Source organism: Haemaphysalis longicornis, unplaced genomic scaffold (genome assembly GCF_048455015.1).
Source record: "Haemaphysalis longicornis isolate Haplotype H1 unplaced genomic scaffold, Haemaphysalis longicornis Haplotype H1 scaffold_3, whole genome shotgun sequence".
Classification (NCBI taxonomy): Eukaryota; Metazoa; Arthropoda; class Arachnida; order Ixodida; family Ixodidae; genus Haemaphysalis; species Haemaphysalis longicornis.
This window is the reverse complement of record NW_027526335.1, coordinates 109263846-109282740: the sequence shown is the minus strand read 5'-3', so window position 1 is coordinate 109282740 and position 18895 is coordinate 109263846. Positions and strand designations below refer to the sequence as shown.

The following is an 18895-nucleotide window of genomic DNA, read 5'->3' as shown; positions in this document are numbered from 1 at the left end:
ACGAAAGTGGAGTACACAAGACGTAGAATGCGATTGGGGAGCAGTAGAGCGTGTCAGAAACTGAATGCACGAAAAAGGCCGGGGTTGAAGCCTGCTTTTGTCCTGGAAGGGGCAAGCCAGCACCTTTTTTTCTAACAAAAGAAGAAGGCAGCGGAGGGCCTCCTTTTCGCGTACTCCAAAACTGATTGATTGAGTGATTCTAGGGTTTAACGCGCCGACGCAACGCAGGTGATGAGGCGCGCCGTAGTGGAGGGCTACGGATTAATTTTAACCATCTCGTTATCTTTAACGTGCGCCGAAATCTCTTACACGCGGGCGTGTTTGTTTTTCGCCTTCATCAGAAAAGCGGCAACCGCGGCCAGGAATCGAACCCGCGACCTCGTGCTCAGCAGCCCAACACCTTAGCCACTGAGCCACCGCGGCGGGTGTTCTCCAAAACTGAAGAATAGACGGGTAGCTTTCCATCCGGTCATTACTTCCGAGTGATGGCCGCACCGGTGCTTCGTGAGCCACCTTCGAATCGACCAGGTCGCTGTCACTAGTGGCGACCATGTTCTACGCTTCTGTTCTTAGAAATGATGAGATCTGTAAGCACGCCCCACGCCCTGAACTCGTGCCCACATTGGCGTAGTCCCCAAAGAAACTTCTTCCAAACGTCCGACATGGGTGTTTTAGATCGAGTTTACTCGAATTAACCTCTGCCCGCTGCTATCTCGTTTCTGGAAGCCACGCGCTATTTCTTAGGCCGTGCGCAAGGCCCAATTTGCTCGCGCGCTGGCGCGTAGTTCTAATTATCCGTGGTGGAGCCTCCTCTAGTTCGAGCTAACTGGATTTTCAATATATAGGCTTCTATAGGACTTCGCCCTACCAAATCGCACAGTTCAATTTATCAATAAATTCGAACTAAAGAAGTTTGAATGAACGAGATTTCGGTGTATTACAATTCAAGCAGCAGAAAACAGAGGCCCTAGCATGAGAAAATCTTTTGTACGCTGCACAGGGCGACGTTACTAATTCAGGTAAAGATTGTGGCTTCAACGATGCCAGCTGGACGTATACGGGAAATTAAGTTATATGTGGAGCTTCTAATACCCCTGTCACTCTGCAAATCTCATGTTATACACAGTGAATGCTAGCCTGCGAATGCTATTTGTTTAGTGCTGCACTAGAATACCGAATGACGTCCGATGCAAGTGACATTCGTTGAGTGAATGAGCTTGGAGAACGCATTCGTATTAGGTTTCTAACGAAACAAATAGCCTAGGCAGCCGTGTCTCGTCCCTAGGCAATGAATTATATCAATAAACTGGAGCGTACTACATTTTGTTACATAGCATCTAGCACCTATTAAAACTTAGCACTGAATAGTGTATTTTTCAGTTAAAAAAACATTACTAAATCCGTATTTTTTCTGGGTGTTGTTTTATTTTTTTATTTGAATTTGAATTTTTATTATTTCCAACGGTGTGAAATACATACAAGTTAGTATACAGACAAGGGTCCCAAAGTCAACAGACTGCAACGGGACCCTTGAAAAGAGGGCAATGAAAAGAGGGCAATGAAATGAAAAGAGGGCAAACAACCCCTTCAATACCTCCAGCACGTTTCTGCTACCTAAATACGGATTGATTGCTGTATTGCCTCAGCTTCTGATGTCTACTTATGGCACCAATAAGCGTAAAGTGCACTTATTGTTTTTTTTTAATTCGATTTGTTAATTGTTTTGTTGTTAGAATAATACGGGGTTTAAAATCAATACCCAAGATATATCTTGCAATTCCACGACTTCGTTATTCGTCACTGCTCTCTTTATCAAGTGATGTTTGTTTTTTCGTGTATACCCACACTATCAAATCTAATTTCATTAAAGCTGGTGTGATTCGCTTCTAATGACATGAAATTTGCTGGGCGCCAGGGCTATAAACTTGTGCTACAAGATCGCGATTTTGGAATCGTCTTGGTATATTTTCAGGATAGAGTAGCGATTCGGATTTCTGTCGGCAAATGCGATGCCACCTTGTGGGTTTTGTTTTCCTATCGTGCTTTGAAGCATTTCAAGTATCTGAGGCGGATCTCTCGGTAAAATTAAACGATTGAAAAATTTCTGTATTGCCCATTGCATTTCGTGTCTCACTTTAATGTAACCCATTTCAAAATTGCAACACCAATCACCTCGCCAAACGTGTTTTGCTCAGCATAACTGCATGCCTAATATATTCAGGTCGTAACCCCTATGCTATCGTGTAATTTTCTACAGCATGTACATCGCTGCGCGCATGTGCATTGGCTGTGTCCCCCGACTCTACGCATTTTTCCCAATAATGCTGGCAATAAATGCCAGTTTGAAAATGGCGAGCCACAATTCCTGGACAGTCTCGAGCCATAACGGCGCTGACCAGCTTTCGAAATACTGATGTTTGCTGCTTGTTGAAGTGCTGCTTTTATCGCCGTTACAGAGCACGACGCTTAGGGTACTTCCGATCGCAGGTAATACTTGTCGGCAGTGTTGGGCTTTCTGCGTTAAATGCGTTCTCTTCGCTCTGCGTTTGTAACGTTGGCAGGAACTTAAAGAAAAAAGCACAGAAAACTATTATCCGTGCCTTTTTTTTAACCAACCCTAATAATTATCGGACAACACGTCGGTGTTACCAGGAAGGTGAGGAGTTATTTCGTAACGGGGAAAATGGGGAGAAACGTTTTACAACACCGGTAACTGGGAAACTTCATTTGCCATCTTTGTGGTTTTGTAATTGACTGTTTCACTGTCTCCGTAAGGGACATACACATCTAGATAAAAATCAAGTTCGCAAACACTTGTCGTTGCTCTCGGCACTGTTAGATTTAAAAAAGAACAAGAAGGGCCAACAGCGCAGCCATAACAAAAAAAAATTGTGCTCAAGGTCCAAGAAGCTTGGTCTATGTACTTCGCGAGGTAGTTAGGTAATTCGCAATTTTATTTGCGATGAAAACCTTAAATAACTGACCCGACACCGTTATTTATCAAACAGGCCTTCAAAGTCACCAAAATGTTACTCAAATAAAGCTGCGCGTAAAAGAGCAGTTTGAATGTTTGCATTTATGTATCTGCGCAGGTTAAAATTAATAAATGTTATGTTGCTTTTCGAATGAAAAAAAAAAACGAATATCGCAAGCTCTTGTTAAAACTGTAGGGCAGTCAAGTGCTATTACTGTTTCAGGCCGTCATGTTACCAATGAAAGCTACTGAAACTGCTGTAGTCCACTGAATTCCCGAGATCGGGGCTTCCTGATTTATTGTTACTTCTAATTTTATTCAGTGTGCAAAGTCATACCCGGGAAAGATCAAACTTGCTACGAAGCACATCGTACAGGTTCATCGTCATTATTTCGGCCGTTCAGTGGTTTCCGGAAGATTTCCGCTTTTTTTGATGCCGTAATGAACGCTTATGGCCCAGAAAAAGGCACGGAGCGCGCCCACAGCCTGCATTCGCCCGCTACCGTTCAGCGAAGAATCGACACTATACCAGCGCGACACTGTCGCCACCTATAGGCCGATCTCGAGGCGAATAGCCCTCGCAGGGCTCCCAGACACGAAGAGTGAAAGCGTTGATCAGAAATGTTTCATGGCCCCTTTGAATATAAAGGAATGTTTGGGGGGACGTCAGAACGACACTTAGGTTGAACGCAGAAGACAATTCACTCCTCGTATACAATAAAACTTTTGCCGCTGGGTTCGCAGTAAAGCGCTGGGCCGGAAAACAGGGTTAAGGGCTTGCCCGTAACGGAGGCTTTTTAGACTTCAACTTTGTCTTCAGTACTTTGTCTTTGTCTTCAACTTTGTCTTCAACTTTGTCTTCAACTTTGTCTTCAACTTTGGCTCAGTACACTCACCGGGAGGGCACTCGCCGCTGTCGACTGCGATGTCGTCCACAGCAAATGTGTTTTTTTCGGGAATTTGTGGAACGTTGTACCGGATCTGAAGCTGTGAACATGCGGGAAGAAAAAGGGTGTAGCATATTTTGGTTTCACAGGCACTGCCTGGAAGCTGGGGCGCTCAAAAAATGAAACGAAAACAATATGTACAAGCAAAGTGGATTTCGGAAAACACAAAAACAGTCTAAATACTCCGCTGAATGTAATTTTAAAGCGCACTGACTAATTTGGTTTGGTCGTAACCCGTAGCCCTTATTCGATTCTATATTAAGCGAGTCTAGAAGACATTATAGGGCTCCTGCGCTGGAGTTTTCGCGTCATGCAGCGCCCCTTCGGGCCAGCCGCGTCTGGGTAGTACAGAAGCAAAAGACCACGCCGCCCTGCATGTGTTTTCAATAAGAAGCCAGAGAAAAATTGGTTGTACTTCATTTATTAGCGTTTTTTTGTGCGTGTAAGTCAGAGCACGCTGAATAAAATATCCCTTAAAGGGGCACTGACACAAAAATTTTGCATCTTGTTTTTTTTTGTTGCGATAAGTAGCTAGTGACCTACTTATAACCTGTAGAAACCTCATTTGCTTCAGCGTGCGACGGTTGTTTAATTAGAGGCATTTTCAATGCGGCCAGTCGCAGTTTCGGTTTCAGCGAGTTCCGCGAAACGATGGATTTTGTGGATTTTGTGTGAACAAAGCTGACCACGTGACCGTCGGAGGGATATCACAGTTACAGAGCAGAGCCGCCGTAGCACTGTCGAATCCGCATCGACGGCAGTTTCTGCGAATGCCCCCCCGTACTGATCTCGTGAGGCGCCTAATTAAAAAGCGACCGTGGATGTGACGCAGGCGCTGCGAGTGCAAATGCTACCGCGGCTAACGAACGACGCGCGACGCTCGAGACGGTGGGTGGCAAGACGCGCGCTGGGAGCAGCCGGCCGGTCTGCCTACAGGTCCGCCTACAGATGTGTTCGGCTTAGCACTGCGGCGGATATTCGAGTGCCGCTCTCGTAAGCGGTGCAGATGACAATTTTTAATGCAACCCGCCATGGCATCATTAACTCCTTTCTCATGTAAGCCACCATGGTCGGGACTTGGGGACAATTTCGTGCAGCGGTAACAAGCTATCACTCGAGCTACCTGCGCCGGCGTGGGCCACTTCGCGGCCGTGGCCGCCGCCTGCACAGCGACCGTGCGGCTTGCTCAGTGGGCTTTTCGTGCCTCCGGCGCGTTTCCGCATCCAATGGTAATAAACAGTAATAGAAACAGAGTGCCTGGAATCGCTGTAGAACTTTGGTCGCGGCCAGCTGCCCGATGAGCTGACGAAATCACGGCGCCTCTGCCGCCAACGATCGGGTCGTTCGTTCTCGAGAGCAGAAGCTCCGCCCTCCGGCCCTCCGATTGGAGCGGCGAGCCGGCAGTGCGGAAGCGGCAAACACAAACTCGTGACGTGTTTGGATGTTGTTTATTTACACTTGCGCGTGGTCCTCTGCTGGCCGCTCGGTTGCGTTTCGCACACTTCAAAATTGATTTTAAATATGTTCTAGGCTGTATTCACCGCTGATATTTTGCAGATGATGTATATGTGTTCCCACCAATCTATCTCCGAAGTTATCTCGCCTTCAAAATTTTGTGTCAGTGCCCCTTTAAAGTAGTTGCAGAGGCTAAACAAGATGATATCCGCTACAACCAGCCGATTTATCAGCTTTTTTTGAGCGAGCTGTCGCGATCGTCGCGACGTGTGTCAGTATCGCCAGGTAGGGTGGTTTAACTTCCTGACGATAATTATCGTTATTTCTTCGTGCGCACGGTCGACAAAGGAACAGTTCGCGAGTAGCACAGAGAACAGAACGCGGCTCTCCTATGGCCTGAGGTACCGGCAGAAGGTTGCTTCAGCGGGAGCCTGCAAGCGGACGCGCGAAGCGCAGCCGGCTCAGCTGACACCGCTGGTCTGACACCGCCTTGAACACGAGTGGAAATTTTGTGGTATATTTTAGCAAATTAAATGATTTGTCACGAAACATTTTACGCTGCATGATCTACTTACGGCAGGGTACATGTATACCAGTGGGTAGAAGGTTGGGAAATACATCAAGTAAACAAATTAAGTGCAATTAAAGGACGCGAAACAAGCACCAAATCGCACGTCCGTTGCCTGCTTAGATGTGTGCTTCTATGTTTACATAACATAGCCGCATACACGGTGCGCGGCCGAAATATTTCCATACAATCGTCACTGACGGATTCGTTATCTTCTAGTTCGGGGGTCAACGAACTACAGCCCGGGGGCCGCATGCAGCCGACTGGGCAGTATTTAGCGGCCCCCAGCACACGTCAGAAACCCACCCCTCCCCTTGTCACTGTGGGAAGGCCGACACGCCAGTTTTGATCTCAAATGGGGTTAGACGGGAGCCAATAACAGATACAATTGATCGCTTTTAATTGAATTTTCCCTCATCTTCACACACAGTCCGATTCGGAATTATTGTCAAATATTATTGGCAAATAACTGAATTATTTCTATTGGCTTTCAATGCCCGCCTACCCATCCCACCCGATTTGCCGTTCGGCCCTTGAAGTGCCGGCTTCAAGCAACTCGGCCCTCTATTTCAAAATGTTTCACACCCCTGTTCTAGTCCATTCAGCGCGAACTGAGAATAGATTAGGAAAGAGCGTATTTAAATAAACTGAGCCCGGACAAGGAAATAGAACGGCCACTCAGTTCGAACAACGGACCATACTTTCGGACTCGCAAAACAGATTTCACCCTTCTGACTGAGCCACGACGCAATAAAATAACAAGCCAGCGCTGCACCACGTAGTCGTAACGGCGGCGCAAACAAGCAATGCTTAATGAAAGTGCATGCATAAGTGCACAGGTGCGCGAAAGCGCGGCGCACCACAGCAGACGGTCTGCCGGACTCGCTGATCTTTACGCACGATCGTCGCCGATTCCGTTGCTCTTTTTCTGATCAGCGGTTGTCCAAAAGTCCTTTTCACTAGGTGTATTAATTGAAACAAGAAGCTCTCACTTCAAATTGCACTTCATGCGACCATCGGTGAAACTGCCAGTGGATGAGCGCCGTCACCCTCCCAGCGGTTTTCTCGACGCTGTAAACATATGCGCTGCAAAGCTTTTTTCCTTGTGACATGTTAATCGGCGGAAGAGATCAGTCACGCCGGGGATGGGCTGGAGACCATGTCGCCTAACAATCTGGAGTACCGCGCGTATTTTTCTTCTGTAAACAGGGGATCCTATGGGACCCCTGCAGCTTTGTACTACCCGGAAGTACTACCCGGAAGTCGGGTTGGCCTTCTGCCGTGCAGCGACGCCTGGGCAGCGCAGGAGCCCTTAGGTAGGCTCGTAGGATACGCTTCCTCAGTTTACTTCACACCTAAGGTATGGGTCACATCTGACGTCTTTTATCACGGAGGGATGACTTCATACCTTGCGCTTCTGACGGGTCCCATACTCACTGAGTCTCCTGACCAGCGGCCATGGCACAAACGGGCGGCTGGGGTTCAGGAGGATCTACTGTGATTTTAAATTTTCCCGACAATTGAAAAGGGAATTTTGATCCAACGCTCGAAATACATATTCAGCGGTTTTACCACGATATGAGTGGAAAGTACGAACAGGTTACTGTAAAAAACCCACTTGGTATGGTCCCACCTAGATCAAGCCGAAGGAGCTTTAAACAAATTAAAAACAATACTAAGCGGGTAATTGTGGACGGTGTACTTTGTAAAGGTTCAGCGTGTACAGTAGACTCTCATAAGACGAACTCGAACGGAAGTGTGAAAGCGCGACAGACTTTCACTGGTATATTTGGCTACCTAGACATGGCATGTCGCTCTCGTTGCGAGGCAAATACAAAGTCGCTGACTCCACGGCCGATAACTGCGGTGGCGGTGGCGCGGTAAGTGTCCGTGACGCGAGTTCAAATGCTCCCGCTGATGTGCGGCATTGATCAGGAGTCTCTCTGTTCGCGAATAGGAGTCCCCGTCGGCGCGTGCTTTGTACTTTTAAAGACGAAAGTCGTTCTCGGGCTACTTTGACACGGTAATTTTGTTCTGATTGTATATCAGTCTGTCAGGATGTCTGTCGGTCCCTCGATTCAGCCGCTCGGCCACAGAAACTGCAGAGGTTGAATGATACGCTTATATAGCCAAACCCATTTCTAAATATCTTAGTCCAGTGGCAATATTCATACTTCTCACCATTGTTGAGCGAAAACAAAACATTACGCATATCTGAGGAAAAGCATCAACACATCAGTCAGATACGCAGTGTTCTTTTTGAGAAAAAGAATACATGGATGCCTAATTTTTGCAATAGCAATTGAAACACTGCACCCAATATATAAAAAAAATTGCCCGTGGAACTGCCCGTGGAAAACAAACTCAACACCGACCGCACCGCTGCGGTACCGCTGGTGCCTCCTAGCGGCGGCCCTGGTTATACACGATGATGTGTTTCTTACGGCAAGTGCCTGGGGGCGCCACCACTAAGTCGCCAGTCTGCGTGTGCGTTTAGCGGTTCGTGCTGTGCTGAAATTGTATCCACCCACGCATTACGGCATACATTGTACGCGAGCGGCGCGAGGAACACGCGTGGAGAAAGAACTTCGCGTGGAGCAGCGGGAGGCAGTGAAATGGAATAAATCTACGTGACAGGAGCAGCAGATGGACATTTGCAACGAGATGAGTGCATGCGCGGCCAATTTTTTTCTTTTCTCCTCTCCTTTTTTATGCGAGGCCGATTTCGCATGACCAGCCACGGTAGTCCTCACTTACCTTGTTTTCTATTGTTTTGCTTTACTGCTAGTACCGCGAACGTTTGTCTTGACAATAAGAGTACGTGTGAGGCGGTGTGTCTTCAGCGGATTTGTGTTAGCATTGAGTCAGTGGACAACCAAAGAAACGTACCCATGTGGTTACGCATATCCGAGAATTCGGTTTAACCGAGTTCTTCTTTACGGGAGTCTGCTGTACTTGATTCTGTACCCTTGACTGAACAGCTGGACAATTTGTATACACCCACTCTGACCAAGGTACAAAAATTCGTGCTCTTACCTCTACGCGACCCGAACGCTTCTCACTGAACCGTACACGTTGCCAGCGGCCGGCCATCTGCCGCTGGGTGCCGTAGAATGGTTCATGGAGGCCGGGGCCTTGGAACGCTGTAAACGTGGCTCGCACGTGGTCAGTACCTGCCTGGTGGTACCAGGCGGTGAAGCACAAGGGTCCGTTGGCGTTGAGTACGAGAGTGGCGCTACGGAACCCGTTGGGCCCTCCCCGCATCGTTGCGAAGGCGGCAGAGCCTGCATCTGCGTGCGGTAAGCGGAGGGAGGTCGTTCTACAAATTCTGAAGGCAATCGGGGGATGTGATTAGGTGTCCAGAAAACTCCGGTGTGGTGTGTCAAGGCCTCAAGCTATTTCCTAGCCGAGCAGCAATAGTCATGTTACAGAAATGGCAGTTCAATAAGTTTGGGGTCGGTTAAATTTTATTTGCATCACAAAGAGAGCTATAGATATTTGGAAATGTTCCGCTTACGTTTGGATATATTTACATCGTTGAGCATTGGCTGGGTTCTTAGCTCCCCTCCTCTCTCCTCCTAAGAGCTCCCGCCAAAGTTCCCAATACGAGCCAGCATCTTGTGTCAACACCGTAGCAGAGCAACAACGTCAAAAAAACAAACAACAAAGATAAAACGGCAATGCGGCGTCCACCAAGTTTATGGCCTCGATTCCATACGGGACCCATAACGATAACGTCAGTGTCAAGCATCCAACTTAGAAATGCTACGCTAGTCCGTGGGAAACCTGAAACATAAGCTGCAGGACCATTCAGGAAATACATTTTCCTTGCGGTAGGGTGTAGGCAGGTAGACTGGAGATATATGTGAGAACGGTTGCCTTTGGCATTCCTTCAAAGTTTGTGGTCTCCGATGGAAGTGCAATTTTGCTAACGGAGCTTGAGAACTTTTATCACCGCAGCAGAAAGTAGCCTATTACTAGCGCAGTGCATGAATATTGCAGCGCATGAATATTGCAGTCAGAAGTAGGAGCGTATGAGTGGTGAAGCAGTCAAAAATGCTTGTATATTACCAGACAAAGTCCAAGGCATGGATATATGTTAAGCCTGGTTCCTCATGAAACGATGCCGAACCCTTCTTTCGTAAAGCGGCCTTGCAGTCGAAGGAGCCCCGTTTCACAGCCTTCTTTGTATTCCAGTTAGCGTGATCTCAAACGTAAAGAAAGAAGCAAAAGTGGCGTTGTTTTGCAGTATACTCCTGAAAAAACAGCAACCCCAAGCAACCTGAAACCAGTAAAAGTGAGTTTGCAAACGCAAGCACTCTCAAGTGGCGGTTGAATTTCACATCGTGGGGAATTTTCGGGGGGTTTCCAATTGCAATTGTTTTCCAAGTGCAAATTGTAGTTTCACGGAAATAATGTTCCTTTAAAAATGGATTCCAGCTGCTTTTGAAATGTTTGATCATTGTTCCAGGTGTTCTGACGCCGGTTGCCCATTTCAAGCTTCTAACCTTGCAGGAAAACAAATACTGCGATTTACTCGTGAATTTTATTTAAACCCAAACAAATCCCGCCAAGTTACACGGAAAAATAGCAGATTCCATTTGCAGCGTGGCGGGAGAAAAGTGTAGAAATTCAAACCGAAACATAAGAAAATGGCCTACGATTACTATACTTCCTAATTCGAAATTTGAGCGCAGCGCGAAGTGCAGCCTTCTCTATGACTGCGCGCAGCGGCTACGTCTGAGGAAGTGATCGCGGGATCAGATAACGCACGCCGGAGCGCTCCACTCTGCCGTTATATCGAAGCGCGCCACCGCCGCCGAGCATGTTGTTGTGAATCGTGTTTGAATTTCCCGCTCAAATGCCACGTATTTCGGATAAGCCAGGCAACGAGGACAATGCCTCACTGCCTTCCCCTCACACTTTCGCCATATTTTCCTCCGCCGTGTTCTTTGTCTTCGCTGGCTCGGTTACGACGCCGTTGCCGCCGACATACCGCAGTAGCGGCCGCCAAAGTGCTGCCCGCTAAAATACCAGTTAATAAAGCGTATATACCAAAAGAATGAAAACTAAGCCAACAAATTCCCACAGTTAGTCATAGTAGTGAAAAAATTAGCTACTCTTTACAATATTAGCTGGACCGATACAATAGGCCTGGTGTAATAAAAATAATACCGTCCAAAATTTAAGTACCACCGGGGCTTGAAGTTCTGAAGTTCGGAAAACTTTCTTTAATAGCATGTCTTTGCGGCGCAATTTTTCTTGCTAGTCATGAGTACAATTCTTGATAAATATCTGAGACAACAGGGAATACATGCCACATCAAAGCTGGAAGAAAGAAACTATATAATGAATCACACGAATTACAAAATACGTTGGTAGGCTGATTCACCAGAGTACATTTAAATGCCCGTGTTCATTTCCCAGACAATTTTCACTAAATCACCTGTTCTAAGCGTATGATCTTTGAAGGGACCATGCTTCATGTCAGCGACCTTGTGGACTTCGAAGCAGGCTTCCCGGCTGCAGTTTCCCGTTGTCCACTTGCAAAGTCCATCCTCGAATGAGCAAGTGTCTGGAAAAGTTATGTAACGGGTACTTAGATGGTTTATTATAAAACAGAACTTCGTGCAGGTTGGACTAGCTACCACGAACGAAAGCACAGGGCTCAGCAGAATGCAGGATATATGTGTGTGTTATACCGTTTGCATTCGTGTTCTATTTTGGTTAGGAAAACTGCTTTTTGGGTACATGGACAGAACAGACTAGTGAAGATGAATGACCGGGCAATATATAAACGGCCCACAACTTGACTACATTGCACATGTCAGTGCTTCAATTATTGCGACGGCCAACCATTTACTGACAAACGGTCAAACAAGGGTGCAGCGATGCTAACGTGGTGACAGAAAATAGCAATTTGGAAAAAAAGTGAACTTTCGCAAAGTGTTTAGTGGCAGGCGCTAGCAAAGTGTGATGTTTTTTGCTGAATCGTTTTAGTTTGCGCTGCTCTTCTTCCGTGGATACAAGCTTTAGCTAGTGGACTAATTTGAGGTTCTGCTGCTCTCCTCCTTATGAAATGGACGGGCTGCATGCAACAAATTAGCAGCCCCATTCACAGAGAGCATTGTCTTCTTCTTTTATATAGCGCTAAATACCATCGGTTGTCGTTGTATTTCACATTGTACCAACAGACGAGTGGGAAGTGTCATGCGTTAAACACACTTATTCCCCCGCGCGCCAGTGACCAGCACCAATGGGGATAGAAAGGCTAAGTGAAGAGAATTGAGTTCAGTATAAATCTGGCAAAAAACCTGAAGAATAATAAGCAATCACATCGGCGCTCATCGCTAATTGTTTTTTAAGCGTCGCTTCTCCGGTCAGCCTTGTACGTGTTGCTATATTATTTGTGTTCTAATGAGAGAGTTTTAGCATACCGTTACCATGTTTGCAGTGCCGTTTACCGTGCTACCAGAAGCCAGTGCTTCCGCTTACTGCTGAAAACGGTAGGACATGTTTTAGCACACCGTTTGCGGTTTGCGTATTCCGGCCACCATGGCACAAGTAGCGGCATCTGATGAATGAGTCTCAAATAAAGCACGTATAATTCTGGTGCTCACTTCTCGCTGTTTTCATTTAAAGTGGTTTGAATGTTTCACTTTTCGCGTGAAACGTTTACGACAACATTAGTTGTTTGAGAATGCTGTAGCCATCACCTGTAGAGATTTCAAAAAAATTAACTCAGTTGCGCCACCCTCTCAGTAGAGTTGGAATCAAACTAAGCTGGAATTCACACCGGCGCGAAATATTTAAGTTCAAAGTGAGTAAGATATGTTGTAATAACTACGCCAGAACCTGCATATGTCCGCCCGGTACTATTTTTGAGGTGTAATTATGCTTTGCGAACTAAGTAACTTCTCCGAAGTATTTGAGGCGGCTGATGCTGAGTACAAGTAGGCCGGTCATACTGCTCACCCATCTGAGGAAACTGGTCGCTTGTCGCACTTTTGGTCACCATTTAACAAGAATAAATGCAATAAAAACATTAAATAGGGTTGCCTTTACCGGCCGTAGGAGGCATCAGGCGCCGAACGCAGTGCATTTGCTACATTCAAGACGCGAAGGTCCACATCGTCTACGAGGGGTGCTCTGTGCACCGGTAAAAGCTGTGCCGGTAAGTTACCGTTCCCGTTAACTCTCGCACATGCGCGGTTGACTCCCGCAATCATGGTCTACATAACGTAAACACGGTTACGGAATTCTAAAACTAGCATAAATAGGCGTTTTTTTCCTCCCAGGTGCTCAGTTCATAACGTGCATCGCAGTTTCCAAGTACCTTTACATTTACAGAGTACCTTGAAGACAAGATATACCCGAAATACCCCAGACAAACTGCCATAAGCGCAGCCACCGTTCCATTTAGCAGAGGTTCTTCTAAGATTCTTATTGTTACCAGCCTTTTCAGTAACGATGAATAAGAGCCCAATGACCTTATTCTGTCACGAACAAACTCTAGCGTTAATGCTTCAATACGGCCTCTTGTGGTTGTCGTGGCAATCTTATCGCCAATGACAATGAACGATTGACTACGACAACACATAGGTCAAAGACTCGCTTAGGAAATACCTTTTATGTGTTGTTATTCCCTCTACTGGCGAAGTTCCAGACTTCAGATCTCAAACACAGACGACGTGGCTTGCACCTGGCTATAACTTCTCTTATTCAGAAAGAATACTGCCCCGAACACAATGTGAACGCCTATCGGCAACCTATTTCTAAAATGCGCCTTTCCCAAATTAACTGCCGCATGGCACCCCTGCTACTCATGTTTTCAGTATCTGTTCAATATTCGGAACGCCACTGAAATCCCCAGTATTTATCTTTATCTGCTCCGGATATTAATCAATCCAGTCTTTTGGACTAATCGACAAGGCTTGCTTGTTTTCGTATAGAAGTCGTGAGGACACGGGAAGCTTAGAATTTGCCTAATGTTCTTGTTTGTTGGGCCGACTGGTTTCATGCTCTATGCCACGGCTCGAGTAAAATTTATTACTCAGGGCTGACAATATGACCCCTTCGTTTAACCATTATGGAGCAAGGATAGGACTTGTCGATTATTAACAGAGCAAAGAACGCCCGTGGTACACAGTTGGAAACACAGCGTGGTCCGAGCAGTGCACTGTAAGCGCTCCCCATTTTGGAAGTAAATCTTTGGAACCAAAACATTCCCACATTCGAAGTACCTTGTGTCCGGCGTTTGTTCACCATTCAATGCGCGCAGTTCATTACACATGACATTGCCCACGGCCTTAGGGCTAATAGTGATTTCAACGGGCGGCAACTCTCGCCACTCAGTCAATGATGACGGCTTATTTTGTACAATTCGTTATATTGGGAGTACATAACGAAAATATATTGCTTGATAAAAGTTCAGGGTCACTAAATACACGGGTATTGAAAAATATTTGTAGAGTTGTCTTTTAAACAACGTGTTAGGTTCTTGAGTTATTCTCTTTATGCAAGAACGTTACGGCGGTTGTTTCCTTAAGATAATATGGCTGTATGTAATATACCGGTTGGTGCTAGATCGCATAAAGTTGTAGGCAGAGATAAATAATTGCCTACCACCCTGCAATAAGTAATACCACGTCTCGGGATGTGTTCCCAGTGCATTAATTCTGGAATGCTACGCCTACAAATGTGTCTTCAATGTTACAGTTTTGATTGGTAAAGGGGCCGTTTGAATTTCACTTACAAACTTAAAACGACAGCTCAGCCGTTACAGTGAGCCTCCATTATATCGAGGTGTCTTCTTTTACACTTTATCCTAAACGAATCCGCGAATACGTAGTACAGAAAACTGAGGGTGGCTTCTGTGACTCGTTGGGAAAATTTGATGTATATGATTTAATGGCGTGAACAACAAATGTTGAATGTCGGCCCAAATTCCCGCCCCTGATCTGTGGACACAGAACGAGGCAAGATAAGAGTAAGAAAGAGCATGTGCGGAAAGGTGGACGTCAAACCGAGCCCCGAGCTGGTCGCCGCATTGTCCGGGGTAACACTCCGTTCGCAACCATGTCTTTCCCCACAAGCCCGTCTTACGAATACTCCACGCATCCCATCACCGCTTGCACACGTTGTAAGACGGAGTGAGACACGAGTGCCTGTCAGAGCATGCGGCAAAAAGTAATGAAATGTGAACGATGGCGACAACTTGGCGATGCTTGTGGGTAACGAAAGGGGTGACCTATCGGCAACGCCGCCCCTAAAGGAAGAAAACGTGGCTTCTGAGGCTGGTAGGATGCAATGCACGGTCGGTTGGCATGGTGCACAAAGGCGTACGAGAAACCCAGTGTTGCCACCGAGGCGGACGCGTCGGTCCGAGCCTCATGTTCACGAGGGAGTTCGGAATTCATGCTCACACAATCTTAAAGAAGCCATGAAGACAAAATACGAGCTTGTCTTATTCGAAAGATTACGTGTTCTATTAGTGCCCCCAGCGCTTGTCCGAAAGCAAACGATGCTTTATACACTGCGAAAACTAATTATTTTAAGCTAAAATTATGATTCTCGCGCCAAAAAGTTTGTTTGAACGACGTTTGCAATGACATCATAAGAACAGGTCTATCAGCTAAACTTGGTGTGGAGCGGAGACTTGCTTGCTGTTAGTCAACCTAGTAGCGCCACCACACCACGGCAAGCCGTTTCCTGCATTTGGTTTATTGGTGATCGTATTTAAACTTGGATTGTTCTTGTTCATGGAGAAAATAATCGTTTCGTGAAACACAGTGCTCGCTAGACAATTATGGTCACGTAAGACATCGTCGCTTGCGTCAATCGGCCAGTGTCGTCAGAGACAACCCCGAAGCCCCGCAGTGGTGTGCATCTAAACGAACCATACTGCGCGCAGTACCAACACCAGTACGCATCGGTATTTCTATGTTTACGTGTACTTTCGTAACTTCCACTGTTTGTTTCATCCTTCTCACTGACATAAAAAGAATGTGCCCTAAATCTAAGCGCAAATAGCTCGTCCCGCAAGCTTATAAGTTCTGCCTAAATTGCGTTTGCTTTTTCCGGCCTCCGCCAATCGCAGAGCTGGCTGGTATGACATCATATGTTCTGTTGCGGGAAATGAGCTAGTGGGGCGCATGACAATTCCCTTTTTTCCTAATTATACAGCTTATTCGAGCAAAGTTTACATTAAAAGCGGTGTCAGCATGATTCTAAAGTGGCAATATTTTGAGCGAACCAAATTTGCATTTCATCTTCATGGCCCTTTTAATATTCCAACATTGCAGGCATTTACCGAAACAACGAAAACTACGTGCGTGCTGCTGGAACTGCGTAATATAATTCGTGTCATTTAAAAGCAGCTGTTTTGTAACACCTGTATTTTTGTGGCAGGTGCAAATTACGTCCTTGCCATTGGAAACATTACTTTCGGGGCTCTCGAATTTCTCGTGTCGGTTCACTCATAGTGCATCAGAAGAAATATACACCTTTGTTGATAAGCTGCAAAACACCCCCTTATTTTGCTATATTTTTTTCTTCCCATGCTCAATGCTGTCAATGAACGTACAACATTGGTTTGTCGTCGTTTTTCAAATACCCTGGCTTTCCTCATTAGAAATATGTATGGGTTTTTAGATGTGACGTGAGATGTTTTTTGAGATTTATAACTGTTGTGTACGCCTCCTGGCCTCTTTGTTACTTTACATTTTTCCCTACAGGGGACGAATTGACTCATTTGCGTCACGCTATAAGGAAGGAAATTCAAAGTGCCGCGGAATAGCAAGAGGCAAACCTCTCATTAACAAGACGCAGGAAAGTTCTCTTTCATAGTCCATAGTACTTAGCTTTTCGAATTACTTATCAGTGAGAGCGTGAAGCCACAAAAACATACCTGCCCAGACGATCGAAGCATTCCCGAAGAGCAGCGCTATGAGCACTGAAGCAAGAAATCTAACCGACATTGTTTCCTTGGTGGTTGAAGGGAAACTTTAGAACGACGCCTAAAAGGAAGGCAAAAAAGCCTCCTCTACGGCAACACTGCCGCAACGCGCGGCTTAGTAGCGCATGTGGTGGTGGAAAGACAAAACGACACTTGTGCTGGCACGTCAGTATAACGGTAAGCACTGTGACGCTGAGGTTAAAACGTTAATGAAAGCCACCACGCTCAAGTCGACAGTGTCACACAATTTTTGAAAGAAGCAGGCCATGGGCATTCCTTGCACGTCACACAATAGCTTGATAAATCTTATCGAGAGGTGTTTTCTGTTTGGTCGATTGAGAAAGTAGCCCTGATTGGTCGTCTTGCGGTCGCCGTTTTTTTTTCTGCGAGCTATCTAAATGAAGGCACTAGTACGAGACCTGTTGTAACTGCCTGACGCGAACCCTTGCGCTCGGGGGATGTCTTATCGGGGCTTCGTATTTCGTTGCACGTAGGCATTCTGATTAAACGTTTCGAAACAATACCAGATTCCGACATTCTGCATTTCGTCGCTACTTGATCTTTATAATTGCTAAAATTGATTGAAAAATAAAGCAATAATTACGACACTGGCGCGCCTTGTAACTTGCGCTTACAAGCCAAAATTTGAGGCAGGTGTTAAAAACTATCGCATGGATGCACTCAAGCAATTTATTATGTAGTGTTTCTGTAATACGCGTGGTAACTTTTCAACCTATGCTGACTATGTTACGAAAAACATCATTTGAAAGTTTATAATTGAGCAGGTATCTTCAGTCCCACAATATAGAGAAAACCCTATCGGAAAAGCAGCAGATATATTTGATATGTTTTCGGAATGCGCAATATTTATGCGAGTCAAACACGTATAAACGCGGGTTAGAGGCTTTCGCCTTTAAACCGAATAAGCAGATTAAGTTCTCTGACAAAATGTTTGTACCACGCCAGTGTTAGAGGACAGATGATTCGACGCTGAACGGGATAAATCATGACTTAAAACAGGACACACAAAGCCGCCACCAACAAGGTTATAGCGCGCAAGAAATATAAATAGCTGTCTCATTAGAATCTTTGCTCGCACGACTTTGTGTATTGCCGAAACCGTGACATCGCTAGTAGGTAGCTGTATTACCAAAGGAACTACCAAAACGATTCGCGCTGGTTGTGTGGTTTAAGGCGTGGCAGCTATATCTGGGCTGTGAGGCGCGTCGTAGTAGAAAGCTCCGGATTAGTTTCCACCAACTGTGAACCTTAAACGTACGCCAAAATCTGGACACGCAGCATTTCCGTTTTTCGCCTTCATCAGAAAAGCAGCCAGCGCGGCCGAGATCGAATCCCCATTCTTTTTTCAGCAGCACAACACTTTAGCCACTGAGCCACAGCGGCGGATCAAAACAATTCGCATTCGTTAGGGATCCCCTTACAGGATCTTGTACCCCCCTTCCCCCCTGATATTTGCAACACCGCCAAATTAGTGTGCAAGCTGTGCATCTGCCGTAACGCTTTCTAAATGCGTACCCCCCCCCCGCTCCCCCAGCCAGGACTGCGTAACGCCCTGCATTTCCACAGAAATTCAGATTTGGTGGAAGTAACACCTTGAATCGTCATAACAGCGTGAATGGAGATAATTGGTAGGACAGAATTTTGGAAAACCAAGAAACAAGGGAAATAGACGGAAATATTTAACAAAAATGATGTGACAATCGAAAACATGCATCTAATACATCTCCCACCATACAGGACTAAACTGGATAAGTCCGCCAAAGAACGCAATAAATACTAATAATAGATAGCGCAAACGCGCCAACTCTGTAGTACGCCTTGCATGTTCGAAAAAACCCCAGTGATTAGCCAAGTAAATGCACGTCATCCCCTAATGGTATATATTTACATTATTGGCGAAAAGAAACAAAATAAACCTTAACAGGAATAAGGAAATCCACCGAATTTTGTTTTTCGTGGTGATATTTCTCTGT

At 45.9% G+C, this 18895-nt stretch overlaps 1 protein-coding gene across 1 annotated transcript in view; it reads right to left on the bottom strand.

The window, feature by feature from the left end:
* LOC144175377 (MAM and LDL-receptor class A domain-containing protein 1-like) overlaps positions 1-17136 on the bottom strand; it is a 176997-nt gene extending 159861 nt beyond the window's left edge. The window contains exons 1-4 of the mRNA XM_077704460.1: positions 16854-17136; positions 11391-11519; positions 8981-9234; positions 3871-3961 (exon numbers count right to left, since the gene is read on the bottom strand). Coding sequence (XP_077560586.1) covers positions 3871-3961; positions 8981-9234; positions 11391-11519; positions 16854-16923 — 544 coding nt within the window. The 5' untranslated portion in view covers positions 16924-17136. The remainder of the gene's footprint in view (positions 1-3870; positions 3962-8980; positions 9235-11390; positions 11520-16853) is intronic.
* Positions 17137-18895: the final 1759 nt, after the last annotated feature.